At 54.4% G+C, this 23,925-nt stretch overlaps 1 protein-coding gene across 4 annotated transcripts in view; it reads right to left on the bottom strand.

Moving 5' to 3' along the window:
* The window catches only part of ZMIZ1 (zinc finger MIZ-type containing 1), a 220,876-nt gene that overhangs the window by 76,636 nt on the left and 120,315 nt on the right, over nucleotides 1-23,925 (bottom strand). For all 4 annotated transcript variants that reach the window (XM_081157616.1, XM_081157614.1, XM_081157613.1 and 1 more), the window contains exons 5-6: nucleotides 19,960-20,073; nucleotides 14,602-14,707 (exon numbers count right to left, since the gene is read on the bottom strand). In XM_081157616.1, the coding sequence (XP_081013742.1) occupies nucleotides 14,602-14,707; nucleotides 19,960-20,073 (220 nt within the window). The remainder of the gene's footprint in view (nucleotides 1-14,601; nucleotides 14,708-19,959; nucleotides 20,074-23,925) is intronic.

The following is a 23,925-nucleotide window of genomic DNA, read 5'->3' on the forward strand; positions in this document are numbered from 1 at the left end:
CACAAGGCAGCCCTGCTCCCAGAGTGCATTAGGCCTCCATTCGTCCAGGACTCGGAGCTTGTCAAGCCTCTGGCCTTCTGCCTCCTTTTGGGAGGTGGTCTGACCTGGTACTCAAGTGCGTGGGTCTGGAGCAGGACTGCATGGATCTAATTCTAGCCCTGCCACTTGCTAGCTGTGTGGCAGCTAGCAAGTAATTAGCTTGTCTAAGTATCAATTTTTTCTTAATATTTTTGTAAAGGCAAGGATGTAGACACAGTATTTTGCCCAGCGTCTGGAACAGGGTAAGGACTCAATATGAGTCAGCTCCTTATTGATCAGGAGGAGTAGTAGAATAATGGTAGTATTAGAAGTTTAGCACGGCAGTATTAATGGTAGTATTAGAGCAATAGCAGCTGCCCTGAGAGTACCAGTACTACTAGTAGTATTGGGAAGAGATTAGTGGTATTTACCATGCTAGCCCCATCCTGGTACAATGAGGGACGCTGGATGGCTGCTCCCTCTTTCCATGCCAGTCTCCTCCCAGATAAAAATAGGGGGTTGAGCCAGGTGACCCCAAAAGGCCCTCCACACTCTGACATCCACGTCAGAGAGTAATAGCTGCAATAAAAACAATACTACCTACTGTTTATACTTACCATAGGCCTCATGTTCTCCCAGAGGGCCCTGTCCTCCTGCTTCCCTTTCCTCCCCAGCCCAGCCTTCTTCCTTTCACAGCTGATTTTTTTGGTGGGAGGTACTCTCTACCTACCAGTTTGGCCCCAGTGACAGGGATATGGCAAACAGATACCGAGTTTTCACAACACACAGGGCACAGCTTCCCCCGCATCATCCCATCTAATCCTCGACACCAACAACCCTAGGAGGAAGGTATGGGGAGCCCCATTTCCTGCCACAGCTAAAGCTCAGAGAGGTGATTGATGTCAGTTACCTAAAGTCACACAGCTTGAAAGCAGCAGAGGATGCAAGCCCAGTGTGGCCAACCTCCACGGCTGGACACTTGCCACACAGGTGATTTCTACACCTCAAAGGTACTGTCCCCTCCCCACCCCCCAGCCCCATTCAGGTGCTGCTCAGCACCACTCCTCTCTGCTGAGATGGCATGAGGCCTCTTTCTGTATTAAGTGAAGATGACACCGTCCCATGTACTCTACACACTGACCCTTCCTCCTCCCATCAGCATGGGTCCATCGGTCTCTGTCGTGGTCCTCAATGATTTAAGTCCCATGCTTCCACTGGCCCTGAGAGGCAGCCAGCAGTCACAGCCGGGCTGGCCAGTGCTGGGTCTTAAACAAGAGGTGGCCAACAACATCAAAAACCTCACGAGTTTTCTTGCCGAATTGGAAGCTCTGGTAGTTTGGGGCATGTGTCTCGCGAGGTCTCACTCAGGTGGTTCCTGCACGGTGGCTGTCCTGTTGGGGGCTCTGGGCTCTCTGATCCCCCAGACCCAACCACTGTCTTCCTCCTGGATCCCACTGCTCTTTGTGTCACCTCCTGGCTCTGTGCACGCGGGGGACCTGCGATACTGAGCTGAGGCAGCCTTTTCTGCACAAGGAGAGACCTCGGGACCACAAAGCCCAGCCTCGACTGGACCAGGACACCAGTGCCTTAGAGAACAAAGACCCTGAGCTGTGAGGCCACCTCCACTCTCCCTGTCCTCTCTCTAGAGGGGCAGTGCCTTTCTTCTCATCTCTTGGTTTTCTCCTCTCAGTTCTCTCTCCATTTGGGGTGGGAGGAGAAGAACCAGATGCAGAAGCCCTGTCCCCCGAGGGTGGCACACCAGTCTCCCCATGGAGACCACCCAAGAGCCTCACTTCCACAGCAGCTCACAGGCAAGCAGACGTCTATCTGGCCACACTTCCCCGCCGCCCGGCTTCCCCACGGAGCGCACGGCGCACCATTTCCTGCCTGCTGCTCGCGGGGAGGGCAAGGTCCCATTTCCTCGCTCCCAAGCCCGTCTGCGCAGACGTGAGCCCTTCACACACAGGGCCCCCTGCCTCCTGGCCTCTCGGCAGACGCTTAATTGGGAGGAAGTGATTCTAAACATCTGGGGTGCACATCTGAGAGTGGGCTCGAGACCACACGGAGCCTGGAGGAAATGGCAATACATGCAATTATGTCACTTCCTCGGCTGAGGGTGCTCAGGAGGGGGCAGAGCAAAACAGCAGCAGGCATTTCTGGGGCAAAACGGGGGCATCTGTGGACAGTGAGCCTGGGGCCCAGGGCAAGGGGATGCAGGTGACTCCAGGGCAGAGCTGAGCTGCAGCCAGTGGGACCAATGGTTTGTGGAGCTGTAGTCCCAAGAGGAAAGGGGAGACAAAGGCAATGAAGGCGAGAGCAGGAAAGAGAGGGAGGGATAGGGAGGGAGAGAGGGAGAAAGGGGACAGGAGGGGGAGAGAGTGAAAGAGAAGGGGGGGGAGCAGAGAAATAGCGGGAGGGAGAGAGAGGAAGAGACTGAAGGACAGAGGCAGACTGTTTGCTCAGCTTACAGGGGCCTCGGGCTTCCAGGAAACAAAGCTCCCACCAGGACAGCAGCACTGTGGAGGCAGAGGGACCCGGTTCCTATCCTGGCCCAGCTGAGACCTGAGCATGGACTTCACTCTTCTGAGCTCCAGCTTCCCTGTCTGGAAAAGGGGACGGAGCTCTCCCTTGTGGGCTGTTTTAGAGTCAAGGGGCTCTCCTGTGTGAGGTGATGGCAGACTCTGAGCTGTCCCTCATTTTTCCAACCCCGTCTGGGCTGGGAGCTTCCTGCTGGAAGTGGCCGGCCCAGGAGGTTCCTCTTCTTCAGCTCCCCCTTTGATCATGGGGGTGTGCTGACAGATTTTCCTAAGCACATCCAGGTCTGTGAGCTCCTTGAGGGCACAGGCAATCTCCAGGGTTACCTAAGTGCCAGTCACCACGTCTGTGCATAAACGAGTGCCCATGCACCACTGTTGAAGGTGAGTTAGTTTATCTTTTGCACCAAGTTTCTGCTGTCATTATAATTATGTGTCTGTTTCAAAGGCAGACTCCTAATCCCCTGTCCCCCACCTCCAGTAATGCCTGTTTCCTGCTAGAGACAATAGTGCTGTTCATCCCAAACAGGTGAAACTGGGTCCTTTGGAATTACCTACGGGAGTCCAGCCCCAGGCATCGTTTCCCACCTGGCCAGCCCCAACAAGCCAGAAAACCGCCTCGGAATATAATGAAGCAACTGTTAATAGCTCCTCAAGGCAAGTCATTGGCCAGAGTTCCCCAGCTCTGGGGTCTGTTTCTCTCTGGGCCCAGGAACAGCAAGGGCAGGCATGGCTTCCTTCTAGCTACTTGCCTGGCCACCACCCTGTCCCCAGTGAGGGGAATTAGCACCGTGCAAAGCTTCCACTGCAAAACACAAACACCTGGTTGCCTGGGCAGCACCTTGCCAGGGTGACGTGATCCAGATGGTCCCTTGAGAGGCAGCTGGGTTGCCACGGAAACAGAATTGCTGCCTCTCCAGCCAGGAGACTGGGATTCTAGATGCACTGGAACCCAAGCTTAGAGAAGTGAAGTGATCTGCATAAAGTCACACAGCAAGTAGGTCTCAGAGCCTGTACGGCAGGGCAGGACTTAATAATCGGAACCATTATGTACGAAGCCCTTTTGTGATGCCAGCTTGTGTTAAGTACTTTGTACCCATCATTTTTCGAGAGGCCGGGAGGCAGGGCTGCGGTCACACCTGACATGGAAGTGATGGAGCTAAGCAGAGACCAGTTTGGCCTGATCCTGAAGCCTGAGCGGGGACCCCTGTCCCACGCTGCCCCGACTCTTTCCAGATCTTGGTTGTGCATGTCCTGAGACCAGCCCTCTCCTAGTAGACCACACCAGAGCCACTGAAAGTGTGGAGGTCAGCAAAGCTGGGGACCCGCAGGCTGAGACCCCGTTTCCAGAAGTTGTTGGAGTTGCGGCAGCCCCTCCATCCTGGCCCACACCCTGCTTCCCTCATTCGTCTGCTTCCTGCCTCCTCCTCTTCAGTCTCGGCCACGCAGAAAGCCATCTATTCAGAGCCACCTCTTGCCTTATTACACAAAGGGTCTGCGTTACCTTTGGCAAGTTAATAAATCTCTTTGTGTGTCAGTTTTCCAATCTATGAAATTGGTTGGGCCGCAGTATCAGTGCTCATGTCACACCGTGCCCAGCACAGTGCCTGGCGTGAAGAAGGAGCTCAATGGACAGCACTGTAAGTGTTACTTTCTCTCTTGAAAGAATTTTGGGAAGGGCCCCCGGGAGACTTGGTGAGACAAAGGTCCTCAAACTTCCCCAGCCCAAGGCATACAGGGTGCTGCTCGCCCTGTTCAGCTTCCCTCAGCTCTCTACTCCTGCAGGCCTCCAGCCTCCTTTTCTCGGGGGGGGGGGGGGGAGGAGACGCGCTCTTAACCCCACGTGAGCCTCTGCTGTCTTGGAGACAGCCTTGGGCTTCTGGCCCTGGAGCCTCAGGAAAGGGCTGTTCCCTGCCCAAGTTAATGGGATCCCACTCACTTGGAGGTGAATGTGGTTGGTATTTATGTTGGCCCTACCTACACACACAGGTTCCATATTTTTCAAACCTCAAACCACAACAACAGCATCAGGCACAGGGTTTTCGGCTACCTCTAGGTATGATAGGCACCCTAAGGAAGTCTGAATGCCAATATGTGGCAATAAGATTGCTAACCTGTATACAGCACTTACTATACCCACGGCCTTATATACTAAGCCTGTATATACATTAACTCACTTATGTCTATGATGTAGGCATTATCTCATTGCCTTTTATCAAATGAGGTGACCGTGGGAGAGAAGTTAAGTGACTTTTCCAAGGTCACACAGCTGGCAAGTGGAGGCCTGGGTGGGACTCACGCCCAGGCAAGCTGCTTCCGAGTCCATGCTTTTAATTACTACTCCTCTCTGGGAAACACCTGAATGGTTTCTGGAAAATATATTTGAAATTGGGGCCGACCAGGAAATTGTGGCAGTAACAGCTGACATGTACTAAATGCTTACTTTGTGCCAGGCTCTGCTACTCACCGCCTGTGGGGCTGTGAATACTGAACGAGCTCGAAGATGGGCGGGTGTTTAACCTACCAACAAGGACAAATCATCATCAAACACTGTACTTAATATCTCCACCTGCAGCCCCGGCCAGGTAGCTCAGCTGATTATAGCAGCATCCCGATATGCCAACGTTGTGGGCTCAATCCTCAGTCAGGGCACGTACAAGAATCAAGGAAAAAAAAAAAAAATCTCCACCTGCAAGCAATTCAGGTGATCATGACAAGCTCTCTTGAGTCATTAACGTGCCTTTTCCAGGACTTCATTTCAACCCGCTCATTAAGGGGCAGCTTATGGCTTCTGAGTTGGATACTCTTGTTTGAATCATAATTCTGGCTCTTTCTAGCCAAGTGGCCTTGGTCAAATTATTCAGCCTTCCTAAAGTTTGGTTTCCTCATCTGTGAAAAGGGGAGACATGGGTCTGGGACCATCATGTGGAATAAGTGAGTTCATGGATGCTCCACACAGTGCCCGGTACCGAGAAAATGCTGATCAAATACGTGCTATCATCATCAGATTTTTTCCTAACCCAGATGCCCAGTAAGGCTAAATAGGCAAGACTGATGACACCTGCGCCATCGTTAATTCCTGCCTGTCTCACCCAGAAGGTATTTACAAGGCTGTGGATTGCAGTGCTCGCTTTAAAAGTTGCAGAACCACCATACCCACTTTGTGCCAAGTCCCTGCTCCATTTCACTCTCACACCTCGAATCCCATGAAATCCCTCCTCTGGGGGTGAGAATGCTAAGCTCCGTCTTAAAACCAAAGCTCTGGCTCCCTTAATCCTCTTAACCTGGCTTTGTGCTCTGTGGAATTAATTGCTGCCAATAGCTTTATTCACTTCTCAGGGGCAGCAACGGCATCTACAGGGCAGCCTGGGCCAGAGGGCACTGCTTCGGCAGGACCTCTGTCCTGGATGCACCTTTAGGCTGGGCAGCCGAAGGCACCACTGTGGCTGTAGGTGACAACCTGGGTGCCTGTAGGGCGATAACCCTGTAGCCCTGAATCTTCCCAGAGACTGTCAGCTCCTCAGGGGACACCTGTAGAGAAGCAGGGAGAGCCAGAGTTCTGGTCTCACTTCTGCCCTTGCCTGGGCCACTTCCTCACCTCTGAGAGCTCCAGCTTCCTCATCTTTAAATGGGAATCAGCCTGCCTTGGGGATCTCATGGGACTGGACAGGAAGGCCATGTAAAGGGGTGTGTTGGGTGTAGGATGACTGGCATTCATTGATTGAAAACCCTGGGACTGAGAGCAGGGACTGTGTGTGCTGCATTTACATGCATTTGTAGCCCCTGTGCTCAGCGTGGAGTGGGCCTGGCATAAGACGCTAATCATTCCTTGTCCTAAAAATTCCTTTCTTTAAAAAATTTATTTATTCATTTTAATTGAATGTATTCGAGTGATACTGGTTAGTAAAATTATACAGGTTTCAGGTATACAATTCTACAATACATCATCTGTATATTGTATTGCATGTTTACCAATTTGCGGAGATATCTGATAAGGGCTTACTTGATATCTAAAATTTATAAGGAACTTATAAAACTCAACACCAAAAAAACAAACAATCCAATTAAGAAATGGGCAAAGGATCTGAATAGACACTTCTCCAAAGAGGACATGCAGATGCCAATAGACATGAAAAGATGCTCAACATCACTAATCATCAGGGAGATGCAAATTAAAACCACAATGAGATATCACCTCACACCTGTCAGAATGGCTCTCATCAATAAATCAACACGCTAGCGTTGGAGAGGATGTGGAAAAAATTCCCTTTTAATATTTTTTATTTTGAGAGGCATTCTCACGCCCATGACCTCATCATTCCTCCTGTTGCTGGGAAGGTAGAGAATTGGTGCAGATGCACTGGACCGTGGGAGAAGCTGCCGTGGGGCAGGGCACGGCTACCCAGGGGAGATGGAGATAGAGGGTGGTCCCTGGGCCCCCAAGGACTCATCAGTTTTGTCCTTTTGAATGAGGCCCCCTCAAGTGTGGCTAGGGGATATCGCCCCCAAGGTGGTCTGAGTGGCCGTGGGATCCAGTGAGAAAACCACTGCCACGTCAGCTCTCTTCCCATGTTTGGCATGCTGCTATTTCAAGGAGGGGAGTCTAAGTTTCCCAAGGCCATGCCAGTGTTTAACTGGCAGAAAGCTGGCCCAGGCTCTAGCTGTGGAACAGGAACCTGTGGCTAAACCAACACAGGGTGCTCTCTATTGTCTCTATTATGACAGTTCCTGTGGAAGGGACACAGGCCTGCCACTTATGGTTGCGATATAAGATATAGTTTCTTTTTAAAATTCCCATCTTGAAGTCAAAATGAGCGAGACAATATGAAAATACGATCATACTACAAGTGGGACTGGAAAGGGGCAGGAGGGTGAGGCTAGGATGCAATGACTGATGTCAGGAGAGCACCTTGCTGTTGGCGCCGAGCGCCTCATTGCACACCCTCTGCTCACTGGGCGTCTGTGACTCTGCCGGTGTCTCCGTCTCAGCCAAGGTGAGTGGGTGCATCCACACCCTGACCCCACAAAGCCCTCAACCGACTGAATGCCAGACCCTGGATAAATACCTCCTGGTCCTTGCTTCTCAGATTGACTGAGGAGGACACTTTCTACTCAGTCTCCCAGCACTCTTGCAGGTGCCCACAGCAGGTGACTCATTTAACAACACACGTTTCATCAACCTCCTTCCCTCCCCTGTCTTGTTTCCCTGCTTCTCTATCAGTGTTTTCTGGGATCCTCCTAAATAAGTCACTTGCACTGGAATCTTCCTTGCAGGGTCTGCACCTGGTGGAACCTAACTCAGACATGTCATTTCACTGAGGCACCTTGCCTTTCCCTGCCGGTCCCTCAAGGACCCCATCCCAATTATGTGGCCAGAGCCAGGAGTCCCAGGGTCCAGGTAAGAGAGGCAGCCCCATCTCGACAGGGCTCCGCACTGCCTATCACCCTTGCCACCGGCTGATGCCTAATTCTGTCACCCATTCTCATTTTGGATAGGCCTGGAAAGCAGATATCTAGCAGCTGGGCCTCAGCAGCAATGTCCCCGCACAGCCCGGCTCCGTGGGGGAGCCAGCGATGAGCTAATCCTGCAGCAGACACGGAGACAGGAAGAGCAGCCTCCCCACGAGCAGAGGCCTGCCCCGGGGGCTCTGGGGAACCAGAGAGGCCTGCGCTGGGAAAACTGCTGAGCCGGCCCGAGACAAGGGCGCTCTTGTCTCACCCCGCCCTTGCCAACTCCAGCCAAACTCCAGAAGAACCCACAACGACCTTTGCTGCTTCTGCTTAAAAACAAAATCTGTGCTCCCCGAAGAAAATATGAGAACAAAGTCACCCCCACCCGACCCAGATAGATTCGTTATTTATAAGTTGACACGTGGATATATTCCCTCTGTTTTGTTTCCTGTGCCTAAATAAATATATGTTTTCTACGTATTTGTACCTGGCTGAGGTTATACTGTACATCCCAATTTGTTACCCTTCAAAAAAAATGAATATCATGAGCATTTGCACATAGCAATAATTCTGGGGAGAGCTAGTCTTCAATAGCTGTGGAGTGGCTGCCGACATACTCAGCTCCCTTTTCTGGGGACTTGAAGCTATTTCTAAATATGCCTCCTCCCGTCCTTCCATGGCACTGCGCCCTCTTCACTGTTCACGCGGACACCCCAGGGACCATCACAGCCACCCCTCCCCCAATTCCTTAGCCTGGGAACCGTGTGTCCACAAACCCTCTGTCACGTGTGCTCCTCCTCACTGTTCTTTTTCTCCGAAAGGCCACTGGATCCCAGGCCTCCGCCCTCAGGGAGCTGGGGGAAGGGAGTGGAGCCAGGGGCTACTGGCCCAGGACAACCTACCCCACCTGCTCACTCAGAGTCACTCAGAGGGGGGACAGCCCTACGCTCCAGATCTTACCACCTAAAGGTTCAAGGCCTGCTTCCAGTCCCGGAAGCCATGTGACCCAGATCTGTCTCTCCCCTATTGGAGCCTCAGTTTCCTCCTCTATAAAATGGGCCTGCTGTTAGGAACCCCAGCGGCTTCTCCAACAGTACTGAACTGGCAGGAGGTGAGCATGAAAGGAGGCTTGGTCCTTTACACAGAGCTGACCGAGAGTCGGTTCCCAGGAGACTGATGAAAGTCCAGAGTCCTTTCCTGAGCAGGGCTGACCTGCAGTGCAGAGGCCAGAGCAGGAGGAAGGAAGGCATGTCCCTCCCCCACATCCCAGCTCTGCTGAGCTCACATGGGGGGGGGGGCCTGATGTGCAGGAGGAAGTCTGTCCCTGGCCTTGACAAGGCGCCCAACCAGGCGGCCTGGCATTTCAAGGGCAAGGGAGGGCCCGCCTGCCCGCTGTCTCTGGGAGAGCCGGCAGGCGTTAACAAATCCCCTACAATTTGCACCCACCAATCCCGCCTGCTCGCTGGGCAGCCGCAAGCCGTTTTTCATGCAGAGCTGCGCACAGCTTTGTCTTAGAGAGACAGATCTGGCAGGGTGTCCCTGAATGAGGCCATTTGTCCTCCCCAGTGACGATGATGGGAAGGCAGCTGGCTGTGTGCTATGGGGTGGGCAGAGGCGGGGGGCAGAGAGAGCCCATGGGGGATGTGTGAAGGTGGAGATAGGAGAGGCCAGGGATGTCCCCACCACCGTGGGGTCTGAAAGCCCCCGCTCAGCCAGGTGGGAGCAAGAGGGATGGCTTCCAAAGACAGAAGGAACCAGCTTAAGGAGTCCTGGGGGGAGCTGCTGGAATGACCTGCCTGGCCTCCAATGCCCGTGTCCTGGACCATCCCAAGCCTCTGATAGAGGCCGGACACTCACCACAGGGCCTGGGGTCAGGGTCTGTCTCAGCCCTGGGATTACTGCACATGTTGCTGTAGATGCCCCTGGGGCTGAGGGCTCCAAAGACGAAAGGAGCCCTTCCTGAACCCCTCCTGCATGGCCTCCAGACCAGGAGGAGCAAGGCAGGGCCCCATCAAATTCCTGATTCTTTACCTCCCTGGCTGGCTAGAGGCCCCAGACATGTCTCAGGGCCCTTTTCAGGGTCTGCTGTCAGCTACTCTGGGGCTGTCAACACATCAGAGAAACCAGAGCAAGCAGATGTTGGTCAACACAGGCAAGTGATCCACTTTTGGGGGCTTCCCCTCCAGGTCCCGGGGCTTAGGCTGCTATGCTGGGAGGTGAGGGTGTGCCTAGAATAGAGGTCAGAAACGCACATGTCCACAGGGCCTGGGCGTTTCCAACTGTGGGAATGCTCAGGTGTGAGACAATGGGGGGAGCATTGCACTTGCCCACCAGCTCAACCACCACCCAGTGAGTTGTGGGTTCAACGTCCCCACTGAAAAGAAGCCAGGCATGTGACGGGACAATGCAACCTCTCAGAGACAACGATGGCAGCTAATCTGCATTTTTAAAAGTGAGGGAGCAGTAGCACCTCAGAGGTCTGTGGGCCACATCCACCCCTGGGCGGGTGACTGACAATCACCTTCTCTAGTTGGCCTCATCTTCCTCAGGTTTCAGGGGCTGCCTCTTTCAGCCCTGACCTCCATACTGAGTTCTCTGGCTGGGATGCTTCTCCCAGGATGCCCCTGGGACACCCTGGCACCTCTCTTACCTGCTGCTCTCTCCACATTTTCCAACAGCCCGGTGCCTCTCATCTCCCAGACGAGAACCCAGGGCCACCACTGACCTACCCCAGGGAGATAGGAGGGGCATGAGGGCAGGCCCAGGCACCCTAAGCTCTCGTCTGGGCTCTGTCATGGCCTTGTTGTGACCTGGGCAGAACCCCATTCCCTGGACCTGGGGCTACCCATCCTTTGGGTTCTGGCATTCCCTATTCTATTATTTTAACATGCCACTGCACTGCTTACAGGGGTCAGCTGAGGGAACACAGAGACATTCAAGCGTGGACAGTAGCTGAGGCACGCAGAGGGCTCTGGGGACCTTGGACGTGGCCACTGCTTGGTGCTCAGCGCCCACGCAGCCAGCAGGCATGGGCCCACTCAGCGCTGAGGAGGCTGACATTTCAGTGCTGCCTGCCAAGATGCTGTGGGCTGGCACACAGTGGCAGTGGGGGCTGGTGGGCATGCCGCAGTCCTGGGGGACAAGGCAGGTGACCTTCTGTGCTAAGGCAGAGGAGGGAGCAGCTTGGCCCCCAAGGACCTTCCCAGCCAGGAGGCTCCTGCCCGCCGCGTGTGCGTGTGCGCGTGCTCCCCTGTGCGAGCATCAGGCTAAAGGCTGCACCAGAACAAAGAGCTGGGGGCTGGGTATCTGAGGGGCCCACGTGGAGACGCCTGGCTTGGCGGTTTGCTGCAGTGTCTGCTCTCGCTCCCTCTCTCTCCCTCTCCCTCTCCCTCTCCCCCACCCCCCTCACACACACGCTGAGGAGCACTGCCCCCAGGCCTGAGCTCCTGCTCCAGAGCCCACCAATGCTGGAGAGCACAGCCCAGCACAGCTCACCGCCATCTCTCCTGACAAAGCACTGTTCCTTACTGCATGATCTCATCCCCCGGCCCTCATCTGGCCCCAGCTTGGCCTCTTGACAAGAGAGACAGACAGGGAGATGGAGCAGGAGAAGGGGTGGGGGAGGCAGGCAGAGCGAGGGGGAGAGACACATACACACACAGACATGCACACAGCTCTCCCCAACACACAGAGGCACACATATACAGACATACACACAAGCCCCCCAATGCATCCCCCACAGACACACTCACCACCACACACAGACACACACACAGACACAGACACACACACACACACACACACACACAAGCACCAAGGAGAAAGTCTGAGAGGCATCAGGGAAATGAAAGACAGAAGACATCAGCGACCCTCAGAGAGGAGGGGAGAGGCTGGAAGGGTAAACACTGCACAAGCCAGTCAGACTGAGGGGGAGCCCAGGCAGAGACAGAAAGACTGGAGGGCTGAGAGGCAGCACAGGCTGGCTGCAAGAGCTCTGAGGACAGAGAATGTTCTAGAACTGCAGAGGCCTGGCTGGGAGGGGTCTGGGCAGGCCCAGGTCAGCGGGCCACTACACACACACCTGAGGCCACCCCACAGCTGTACCAGAGGTGGGTTACAACAAGTCACACACCCACAGAGCCTCGAGGAAAGAGCAGAGGGAGCTGTGTGATAACAGACAAGTCACAAGGACTCTCTGAGCTTCAGTTTCCTCCTCCATAGATGTAGTTAATACCCTGTCTCACAAATCTGGGTATTGCGGCAAGATATGGGAGAACACCCAGCACATACTGGCAGGGGCATAGGAGACCCGTGAGGGAGGGCTGCACAGGGCCCTGACCTCTCGTCCCCCACTGGGGAAAACCTGGTGCTTCCGGGGTAGCCCACGATCCTGTTCCTGTTTTTCCCTAACTCTCTGGCCATGTTTTCCTGCCCTGGTTTTGCTTCTTACCTACCCTTTAGATTCATCCCTTTGTCTCCACTCAACTCCACAGGAAGTGGAGCCTTCCTGGTCCAGCCACCAGCATCCCCATGCTAATGTCCCCAGCAATCTGTCATCCAGCTTCCCACCTGCCCCTCCACCTCTGCAATCTGTTCTATAGCTGGAACAATCTTTGCAAAGGAGAATTTAGCCATGTCCTCGTTACTTTTAGGGCAAAGACATAACCCCCAAGACAGGCCCTGTGGGTTCTAACTGCTGCTGATTCTGCTTCTGGGCTCTGGAACTACTGCCTTTTTAGTTCTACCACAGGGCCTTTGCACAGGCCGTTCCTGTTACCTGGGAAGAAGCTCTTCCTCCTTTTCTTTACACATTCAACTCTTACTCAGGCCTCCCCCAGCCCTGAGTGGTCTCATGGAATCCCTGAATTTTCCTTCATGGCACTTACCACAGCTTAAATTTACACACATGCATACATACACATATACAAATGCGCAGCACACACCTGTGATTATTTGATCATTGCTTTTCTCGCCCTAGACCAGGGGTCAGGATACTATGTCCTATACCTGCTTTCATAAAAAAGCGTCTATTGGAACTAGCTACACTTGTTTACGGATTGCCTATGGTTGCTTTCATATGGATCGCGAGGCCTAAACTACCTATTCTCAGGCCTTTTACAGAGAAGTTCGCCAACACCCGCTCCAGAGTGCAAGAGTCCCAAGGTGGGGCCGTGTCTGCTTTATTTCTCATTGTAACCCAGTCCTGGCCAGGTGCCTGCACACAGCAGGTGCTGAACAGAGACATGGATGTATATGTTTCTTGGATAAGTAGCAAATTTTACCTTGTCAAAATTGTATTGACTTAAGTTATAATTAAAACTGCAGATTCCATCAGGAACAGACATCACTTATGAGACTCCAAGACCATGTTCTGGCAAGCAGTTCAATACAATAGCGACATGTCAACCCAGGCTGGCATACCAAGGATCCTGCAGCAGCTACTGGCAAATGAGACCCTGACGCACCTTTTAAAAGTGCCCACGACCCCTTGCACGGCTGTCAGCAGACGTGGGAAGGAGCCCACACCCATGTTCAAGACATTAGGACTTAAGAAAACACATCATGAGGTGTCCTTTAAATGTTCTCATTACGGCACTTTCTATATCTACTCTAAAGACTTGACTGATGAATTCAGAGAAAATGTCTGTTTCATTGTCATATGAAGGAAATAATTGATTTTTTCTTTTTCAATGAGTTGTTCTCACTTGGTAAGAATGTTAACAACATCTGGACACTGTGCTTGGCCGTGCACGTATTTCTAGAGTATAGTGATCCCTGCAAGGGAGGTAACATTGTCATTCCTGCTTTCCTGGCGGGATGAACTGAGGCTCAGAGACCACACGCTCAGCAAGTGGCAGGGCTGGTTGCGACAGGTCTGCTGGAGTATTTAAGCTTACACTGCATCCCTGCTTCAGTAGTGAGGACGGTGGGGAATGTACAACTGTGTCTGTCTAGTGGGCTTGAAGCCCTCACAGACAGAATGTTGCCTGGCTCCTTCCAGGGCCTCTGTTTAATGTGGGGATGTGAGGTCCCAATCGATGCCAAAGTTGCCATGAAGAATACTATGCAGAGAGCAGGCTGTGAAAACCCTGAATGTGCTGACTTGCTTTTATTTTAATTTGTGTTTTTATTTACAATTTTTTTGAATGACTACAGTGGAGTGTCAGGGTTAAGAACACTGACTCTGGAGTACAGGCCTGGGTGCAAATCCCAGCTCTGCCACCTTCTAGCTGTGTGACCTGGGGAAATCCCTTCAGCTTCCCTAAGCCTCAGTTTCTTCATCTATAAAATGGTAATGATCATAGTGCTTATGGCCAGGGGTCACTGTGGTGATGAAATGAGACAATGTATGGCTTCCGTTAGTTTGTTGTTGGGGTGTGGTGTGCTGGCCCCGAAGTGCCCCCGAAGGTAAGAATACTTCCCGAGAAAAGGAACAAGTCCCGCCCACGGGCTCTGAAGCCCAGTGGATAAGCTGCTGCTTCTGGAGGCTCTCGCCACACATGGACAGACCCAGGCACTAGCCGACGGGGGTGGCGGGCAGCCCTGGGTTAGACTGTGGTTCCCCTCCCACGTCCCCCTGATATACGCGGTCACCTACCGGCAGACTTCGGAGTGAACTTGTCTCGGTTCGCGGCACACACAGCCAGCAGTCTGTAGCCGAGGTCCAGGTCGAACCCTTGCTGAGCTGCCACCCGACTGACCACCTGCCAGTAAGAGGGGGAGGAAGGGCAGGGTGAGTCACTGCCTAAACCAGGCCTCTGAGCCCAATGAGCAGATGTGCCCATTTTATGGGTGAGGCGGGCAGGTTGAGGCAGGTTCTCAAGACTAGGCAGAGCTGGGACCCACACTGCGCCTCGTTCAGTCACCAGCAAACACTGACAAGCACCTCTTCCGCGCCAGGCCTCTGGGACTCCAGGGAGTCTCCCATGCCCACCACCTCTCCACCATCCATCATAGATCTGCACTCACTATAGTGGGGCACTTGCTGTCCTCACCACTCCAAGCAAGATCCCCACCCAGAGCACTGCCCCCCGCCCCCGAATCTGCCCATAAGGAGAAACACTGACTTAGGACACTCGGCTCTCGTGGAGCTTCAGCTTGGAGTCACCCAACTGCTAAGACTTCCCCAGATAGACACACCTGACACTCCTCGTTGCTCAGCAGACCCCCAAATCCCAGCCCAGAAACTGTAGGGCTCTCACGCTTGGCCTGGGGTCTGTCTCCAGGGCCAAGCACTGCTGGGCACATGGGCGGCTTCCATAAGAGCATCGGTGGAAGTTCACCAATAGTTGTGTGTCTGGAACCTGGAGGTCCCACCCATCTGCTTGTGAACCTCAGAAGTATGGGCCCTAAGAGCTCTGGAGAGGCAAGGGCCTGGGAGGGCTGGCAGTCCCTGGGGAGCAGTGTGGGACAGGGTGCTCCTGAGGCCCACTCCTGGTTCCACAGGCTCATGCCCATCAGGTGTCACTCCCTCCCTACCCATTCCCAGGTGTCCCACTACTGCCAGCTAGGCTCCCTCCTGCCCGCCTTCCTCATTAACAGCAGGCAAATTAGGTTTCCTTATTAAGAAGGAAGGACCTTGAAGATGGAGTCGTTTCAGGAAGCAGCTGGGGCGGCTATGGCTGGCTGGGAAAGGAGTGCTCCCAGATGTGGGACTCATTCTTTTGAGAAAGAGAAGACTCCATTGTCAGGCCCCTAGAGATCACCTGCTCCAGAGGTGCCGGAGGCCTCAGAAGGCCTTGGGGTACCGTGGGGCTGGCCTGGCCCTGTAGCCATTAGAATAGTTCCTCATAATCTGCTTTATATTCAAGGGCTCATTACAAGGCTTCTAGGACCAAAAAGGGTGGGAACACCACTAATCTAGGCTGACCCTTTCATTAGAAAAAAAATACTGACACTTGGGACCTGGAGAATATCCATGGTGAGTCCAGGACGAACCGGTGGATCTCCTTCCCAGGACGCTGGAGCCTTCTGGAACGAAGCCCTGCCTCCCCACCCCCACCTCCTGGGAACCCCCTGTGCAAGGAGGAGAAATGACTTTCTCAGGTTAGAATGTTTGCTCAGCTTCTCTGCTACGAACAGAAGCCCCGGACGCAGAAGTCTTCTGTTCCCCCAGGCCTCTTTCCCACGGGCTCTACTTGCCCGCCCCTGCACTGCGGGTCTTATTCCCCTCCCCCCATGTTCCAGAGTCTCTGGGCCACCCCAGGGCAGGGGTGTCCTCACTCTTAGTCTCAATGTTCAAGCAGAAAAACCAAGGCCCCTAACTCTTTATGGCAGACAGGCAGGCCTGCGGACAGCCACTGCACAGAGCCCTCCCTCTTGGGAGAGCCCCGGGGTGGGTGCGAGTGAGCAGTTTACACAGGCCGTTCGTCTGGACTGGGGCATCAGTGAGGCTGCTGTTTGTGGGAAATGTCAACACGGGTGGATAGTGGAGTGAGAGAGTTGGCTCCCAGGTACTGAGGGCTAAGTAAATGTTTTGTAGGCAGTGAAGCGCCAGACTCTTACAATGGTTCCACGAGGGGGTGTTAATACCTCTGTTTTATAGATGAGGAAACCGAGGGTAAATAACAGCCCAAGGTTATAAAGCCCATGCATGAGAGGGCCCGGATTTGTACCAAGGCAGCCAGGCCACACGGCCTGGGCTCCTTCCATGAGAGGACTTCTTTTTCAGCCCACAGAGGGTTAAGGCCATACTCCCAACCCGCCTGGAGAACCCTCAGGCCCTAGGTTGAGGGCAGGAAGGCAAAGGTCCCACTGGTTGGCCAACACTGGCTAATCCTGTTGCTCTGGTTTAAAAAAAAAAGAAAAAGAAATCCTAGCTAAATTGAGCAAGAGGGGCCCAGTGCCGATACAAGGGCTGTCCTGCAGGCCTGGGCTGGGCCCTTCAGGGAAGCAGGGAGTGTCTGTCACCAGGTCCCCTGAGCCCCAGCCTTTGGAAGGGTCACCGACAGGAAGCTGAAGTCCAGAGAAAGCAGGACCTTGCTGAAGTCACACAACACAGGTATGGCTGAGTGGCTAAGCTGGACCCTGTGACCCAGAGTGCCCTATTTGCATCCCTGACTTCCTGGCCCAGCCCGAGGACCTTAGGAAAGCTCATGAGATGCGCTCAGCTGAGCAGCCTGTCGTGTTTCAGAGGCCTGTTCCCACCGAAATGGGCAGCACCCTCGGTGAGGGTCCCGTGAGGTTGGAAGACCCCTCTCCTGCCAAGGCTGGGGATGAGCAGCCTTGGCACTGCTGCCCTCTGCTGGCTGCCCAGGCCCAGCCAACTCAGCCCAGTCCAGGAAGTGCTCCTTGGGCTGGCAGGCAGAGACCTGGACCTGGATGCCCCAGGGGACCTACAGGTCAGGAAATCCAGCCACTCATGCCACAGAGAAGGAAACCGAAGCCTAGATTCCAGAGAGGGGGTGTGTGCTCAAGGTCATGCAGCAAGTACGTTAATCCCACAAAGGGAGTGTGTAGCTTTGAAAAGTGGTGAGCCCTCCAGCCAGGAAGCAGGACAGGCTGCCTGGGAGATGTTAGAGAAGGGTTTCTGCTCCCTGTGTGGGGCTGGACCCACAGCCAGCCCTCCCTGACTCTGACAGTCAGGGGAACTGGAGGCATGCTGGGCCTGTGCTCTAATCCTGCTCCACCTGTACTGTGCAACCTAAGGCCCAGTCACTTCACCTCTCTGAACCTCGGGTTCCTCTCCTACAAAGGCTTGAGGGTGTGTGTCAACCTCCCCAGCCTGACCCTCTCCCTTTCCTGTGTTCTGTTTCTTGAACAAATCAAGCCTCAGGGTCTTTGCACTAGCAGTTCCCTCTGCTTGAAGAACCCTTCCCTCCCATCCGAAGCTGACTCCTTGCCAGCTAGAGGTCACCGCCTCAGAAAGCTTGTCCTCACCACCCTGCCCCTCTCCCGGGGTGTATGTCCTTACTTGCTCCTTATGCATTTCGTGCCAGCCTCCCACTGGAAAGTAAGCTGCTCGAGAGATGTCTGTTGTAAGCCCTGCACTCCCTCTGGCACCCAGCACAGGGCCTGGCCCACTGCTGGGACTCGATGGATGTTTATTGAATGAATGGATGAACGACAAAGCCAGGGCAGAGCCAGTTACTGGTCATCTCATGCCCACCAGCCAAGCTAGCTGGTTAGGGCTATTGTCTGATTCAGCCTCAAGTCCCACGTCCTAGGCAGGGCCAGGCGGGGGCAGGGTGCTGGGGAAAGGCGGCAGCCTGTCTGGCCATGCGCTGTGGGTGATCCCCACCTCCTCTTACACTTCTGGCTGCCTGCAGCTGGGTTGGGAGTGAGGGGGCCTCTGTAACATCTGTCCCTGCCCACGGGGCTTAGCCTGAACCAGGATCCCCACAAAGAGGATTAAGGGAGCTGGGGAGGGAGGGAAGGAGGGAGAGCCCAGGAGGCTGAAGGTCGAGGAGGGCTGGGCAATGTAGGTGGCCGCCTGCTTTGGCCTTGTGTTCCCAGTGGGGGCCAGATGGTGCCGGCTTTGGACAAATACAGGAGCCTGGGAGGGTCCTGGCTATATCCCTGCCTGGCATCCCTGATGGCCAGGAGCATCCGCTCTGGAGGCAGATGGGTCTCAGCTTGAATCCAGGTCTACTTCTCATGGGCTGTGGAACCCTGGGAAGTCAGTCACAAGTCTCAGTTTCCTCCTCTATAAAATGGGGACAGTGACAGGACCAGCTGCACAGAGTGGGTATAAGGATTCGGTGAGAAGGCGTGCCCAGTGGGCCAAGGTCAGTTTCAGGCACAGAAAAGGTGCCAGGTAACGATGGCCCGTGCTATTGTTCCTTTCACTCCAGGCCAGGGACATTCTGGGCCTTTCGCCTCCCTCCTTTCTGCAGCTTTACAGGAAACGTGGTGCTTTCAGGCTTTACCTACTGTTTCTGCCTGGCCATCCCTGTCCCAGCCTTGGGGTAGCCGGGCTCCCCAGCAATCTGTTTGTCCACATCCTCTTCAAAGCTGACTCAGTGCCCTCTGAGCAGCTGCCCTCACTGGCCACCCAGGTGCCCTCAAACTTATTGATACAGATCACGTGGCTGGGGACGGTCACAAGCTTTGGGCTTCTTCCATGTGGCTGTTGGCCGGCAAGCTCTTAAGCTTGGCAAATCATACCATCAGCTCTGGGCCTTGCCTCTGCTGAGCTTGTATCCTTGATCTTTACCACACGGAGTTCATTTCAGTTCTCTGGGTTCTGGTGTGCATCTGGGCCTTTGCATGTGCCATTCCTTGTGCCTAGAATACTTTGGGTGCCCTCAGCTGCTTGTGCAGATGGATCAAACTCCTGGAGATGTTTAAGTGGCTCCTTTTCTCAGTGTTCCGTGACCCGCCCCATTGCCCAGGCAGTTAACGCTCCCTTTCTCTGCGCTGCCTCCACCCTGTACATGAGCTTCTCAGCCACCTCTTTCCACACTTGTCTCCTCTACTGAAGAGGAAATCGGGCTCAGCAGAGTCTCACTCCTCATTGGTTTCACAGGACGCAGCACAGAGGATTGTACACGATAAAGGAGGGATCCACCAGTGTTATTTAGATAGGTGGATGGATGTAAAAGGAGCTCAATAAATGCTATGTGAATAAATAAGTGGATGGATGACCATAAAAAGAGCTCAACAGATGTTTACCTGAGTGAATGAATAAATGACTGGTATATGGGCAAACCCTTCAACAGTCTCTCTGCTTTGCTTATGATGGAACATTCACCCCATCAGACCTGGAACTCCCCAAAGTAGGCCTGGTTTTTCTCACCAAGTGTGGGGAACTCACATAATCACGGGGACTGTCTCCCCATCAGACCAGTTTCCTATGGTGTATGTATGTCAAGGGTGAGCCCAGAGGGCCATCCCCTCCAGCAGGGATGTCTTCCTCTCATTCCCCATCATCTGTGGCCTCCCCTACCCCTGGCCAGGCATGCTGGTCCCCTACCATCTTCTCTGGTGGGTGCAGCGGGGGAGGGTGTGGACTCACCGTCAAACAGCCCATCAGGCTCTGCTCGAAGGGCCGCTGGAAGGCTCTGGGGTCTCCACACCAGTCCAGCAGCTCCGTGGCGGCATTGTGGAAGTTGGCGGGGTTCTGTAAGTGCTGTGGGAGAGGCAAAGGAGAAAGTGTGAGGTCTCGGGAATGGGGCCAGTGAGGGGAGCAGGGAGGACCCCAGGCCTTAGGAGGAGGAGACGCAAAGGCCTGGTTAACGAGCTTTCCTCAACTTCCCCTCGTATACCTTCCCTCTGCACCTCCTCCCCAGCCCAGCCCCTGGCAGGATGGGATTGGCAGCCCCACTGTAAAGACAGGAGAGTCAAGGTCTAGAAAGAGGCAATGATAGTAGGTATTAAGATGTTTTCTGGATGCTGGCAGCGCGGAGGCAAACCCTACAGGGTTCAAGAGGGTGGCACCGGGCTCCCATACTTGGGGGCTCTCTTTTCCTGAGCCAGGATAGGCTGGCCCTGGAGATTCCTTTTTGATGATCCCCTGGCCCCCGCCTTACCACCTCTACTCCACAGCCAAATAGGGCAGGAGCAGGGGAGTCAAAAAGAGGCCTCTCCAGGCCACTCCCAGCTGGGAAGGTAGACAAAAGCACACTGTGCCCAGGTTATTGTCACACCGTGGTCTGGAGTACGTGGCTTATTGACCCCCGGTCTCCTGGGCCCAGTCTGGCTCGGCTTGGGGGCTGCTGGCATTGTTGGGAAGGGTCCCGGCTCTCCCTTTCCAGTCAGGGGATCTAAGTGAACAGAAACTGAATTCTGGCCCAAGGCTTCTAGATCTTCCTTCAGACTCAGGCCACCCCTCCTTTACTTAACACTTATCCATGTCTTCCCAGGCCTCACTGAGTTAGGCACTGAGCCCAGGGTCCTGGGGCAGGTTGGGGTGAAGCTGGGATTCCAGCATTGGGTCTGAGGGTGAGTCCTCCAGGGGACATCTAGTGGGTGCGCACAAAGGTCGGAGTGTGAGCGGCTGCAGAGGGGAAGGCAGTCCCTTCTGAGGTTCCTGCGGCCTTGGTGCTGGGAGGACAATAGCCGCCTGAGGACTGCAGCGTCCCTACCTGCAGCGTGAGTCAGCCACAAAGCCAAGGCAGGGAGGGATCTGAGGAGCTGCCAGGTCCCAGAAGTGGGAAGGGAGTGAATGTGCTGTGAGAGCCTCAGTGGGGCGGGGGCCCTGGGGGGTCACACTCTACCTTCACCTCCTACTAGCTGCTGAGCTAGGGCAGCCCCTCATCTCTCTGAGCCTCAGTTGCCCCATCTGTAAAAGGGGGTCGGCAGATCATGGGATGGTGGTGGAAACGTCGTTTCTTTCGCTTAGGGTTTTATGACTGTAATAGATAATGTGGTTTGTGCAAAGCCAGATTTAAAAATGGGTGGAAGAAAGCGGGGTGAATTAGAATATCCTCCTTCCGTGGAAGACAAGAAGGGGAGGGTGAAGGAAAGGAAGGGGGCAACATGGCCCTCTGCGCGGGTCCAGGGCGGGGATGAAACGAGACGAGGCTTCCAGGGCGCCTGGCAAAGCGCCTGGCGTGCGGGGCTCCCCGTGGGGCTGCCCTTGGCCCTGGGTCTCCCCGAGGCTCTCCGGGAAGCACAGCTGCGCTCCGCAGCTTGAAGCCCTGGCTCCACTTGGCACTCGGCAGAGGCAGAGCTGCACTTGCTTTGCAGAGGACAGGAGGGACTTCGGCACATAGAAACACGCCCTCTGAGGGCAGCAGTGGGGCCTCACCTGACCCTGTGCGCTCTCTTTAAAACGGGTCCCCTTGGAGGTCATGGGCGGCCCCGGGCTCCACATAGAAAGCCAAGCAAATCATCTAGTTCCCTGCCCAGCAGCCTCCCTCTGCTAACTGAGTTATTACATTTATTTACATGATGTCACACCCAATTAGTGGGGTCAGCAGCTGCCACAGGCACTCTCTGAGCTGCCTGCCCACAGCACCCCCACCCTCATCACCCTCCTTTGGGGCTCTGGGCTTGCAAGTGGCCCCTGAGCCCCACTTCTCCATCTTCACCCTGGTCAGCTCATGTGACCATCAGCTTGGGCTCTGGGTGGACACCTGTGGGCACAACTCATTGGTCGAAAGACTGTCAGGCATCCCGTTCAGTGGCTGTGGCTCAGGGGCTCTGTGGCTCTGGCCAAGGCCCCTCCCTTCTCTGTGCTCTGGCCCACAGTTTCCCCTATGAGGTGGCTGGAGTGCACAGAGAGATTGAGTGATGTAGTGAAATGAGCGGGACAGGCCTGGACCAAACCCCATCTTAGCCACCGAGCCACACAGCACTGGGTGTGTCCCCGCGCTTCAGATCTCTCATCTGTAAAATGGGGTGATGACGGCTTGCAGGGCTGCCGCAAGATTTAGAAACAATATACTCGATGATATCCTCACTACAGAGGAGGTGCCAGGTAAAGATTACTATTGCTCTGTATACTGGGACCTTTGCACTGTTTCTTGCTTCTTCTACGAGCGTCTTGAGCATAGAAACAACACTCTGTTCACCTCTGCACCTGGAGATGGCACGAGGCCAGGCCCACACAGAGGTGGTCAGTGAGCAGCTAACTGTCTGAAGGAGGATCCACCTGTGGTGCAGGCCAGCAAGCTGACCACTTCAGAACAGGTCCCTGTGGCACATGGAGAGGCCAGGACTGGTTGGGTGAGCCTGGCCAGCCTGGGGGTGCGAGCATAGATTCGAATCATAGGCAGAGGCCTCCCCGGCTGTGGTTGTTACTAGACACTAATACCCCGTCCCCCTTCAGAAAGCTTGCCCATCTCCATTGGCCACAAAGTCTCTTGGGGGCAGGAGTAGTGGACATCAGTGCCCAGACCAGGAATTGGCTACCCAGACCAAATGATGAATGCATTTTCCTGTCAATTCATCTGCAAATCAAATGATCCACCCACCCATCCACCCAAATATGAATCAGTTCATAGCCATCCATCCACTTGCCCACCCACCCATTCATCCATTCACTATTTTACCCATCACTCATCCTACCTATCCACCTATCCATCCAGAATTTATCCAACCACCAACTCATCCATTCATTCATCCACTCATCCATCCATCATCTAAATCCACCCACCATCCATTCACCTCACTGCCCATCCATATGTCCATCCACCCACCCATTTACTCATTCCCTTAGCTACCCATCTATCAGTCCACCCCTGCCCCCTTTCCCCAAAATAGTTGGGCATCACCCTGGCCTGGGCACTATGCTAAAATACTGACTTAGAGATGAATCTGGCACATTCTCTGCCCACAAGGAACTTAGCCTGGTGGGGGCCTCATATATGCCCTGCAAGGCCTACAGCTCAAGAGGGAAACAACAGGAGGGTAAGGCACCTGGTGCCCAGGAAGCATGGGAATTCAGAGGCGGGCAGTGTAGATGCTTAGTAGGGCACCTGGGGTTTGGGGAGGCTGCTGTGCAGAAATAAGCTGATTTGCATGGCTTTGCAGGTAAAGCCCAATGTGCCTATGACCCTGAGTGGGGCACACTGTAGAGGGCACTGGTTCTCCCAGTACCCGAGGCTGAGAAGGGAAAAGGCAGCTGAGCCAAAGGCCTGGAGGGAAGGTGGGCAGCAGCCTGTTGGGAGATGGTGAGTGCAGTGACGGCTAGAACTAGGTGGGTGGTGGGGGAGGGAAGATGATGCTGCAGAAGAGAGACGGGGCCAAGAGTGGAGAGTCGGAGGCTGCAGGCTCCTGATGGGGGTCCGTAGCCCTCCCAGAGAGAGGTAGGCATAGCCGCCACATCCGTCATCCTCAGAGCACGCAGACCTGCCCACCTTTCTCTTCTGATTAGGATCCAGGACATCTGAGAATGAACAGTCTTCAGCCAGCCGCAGCCACCCTGTGGGGCAGCTGGGGAGCAGACTTCAGTGCCGAGCTGTGTCTGACACGAGGTGTGGGAGGGGGCGTGGAGGATGCAAGGAGCTCTGAATGGCCCGGAGGGCATCTGGACAGC

The sequence above is a fragment of the Miniopterus schreibersii genome (assembly GCF_964146895.1).
Source record: "Miniopterus schreibersii genome assembly, chromosome: 14".
In the NCBI taxonomy this organism is placed as follows: domain Eukaryota; kingdom Metazoa; phylum Chordata; class Mammalia; order Chiroptera; family Miniopteridae; genus Miniopterus; species Miniopterus schreibersii.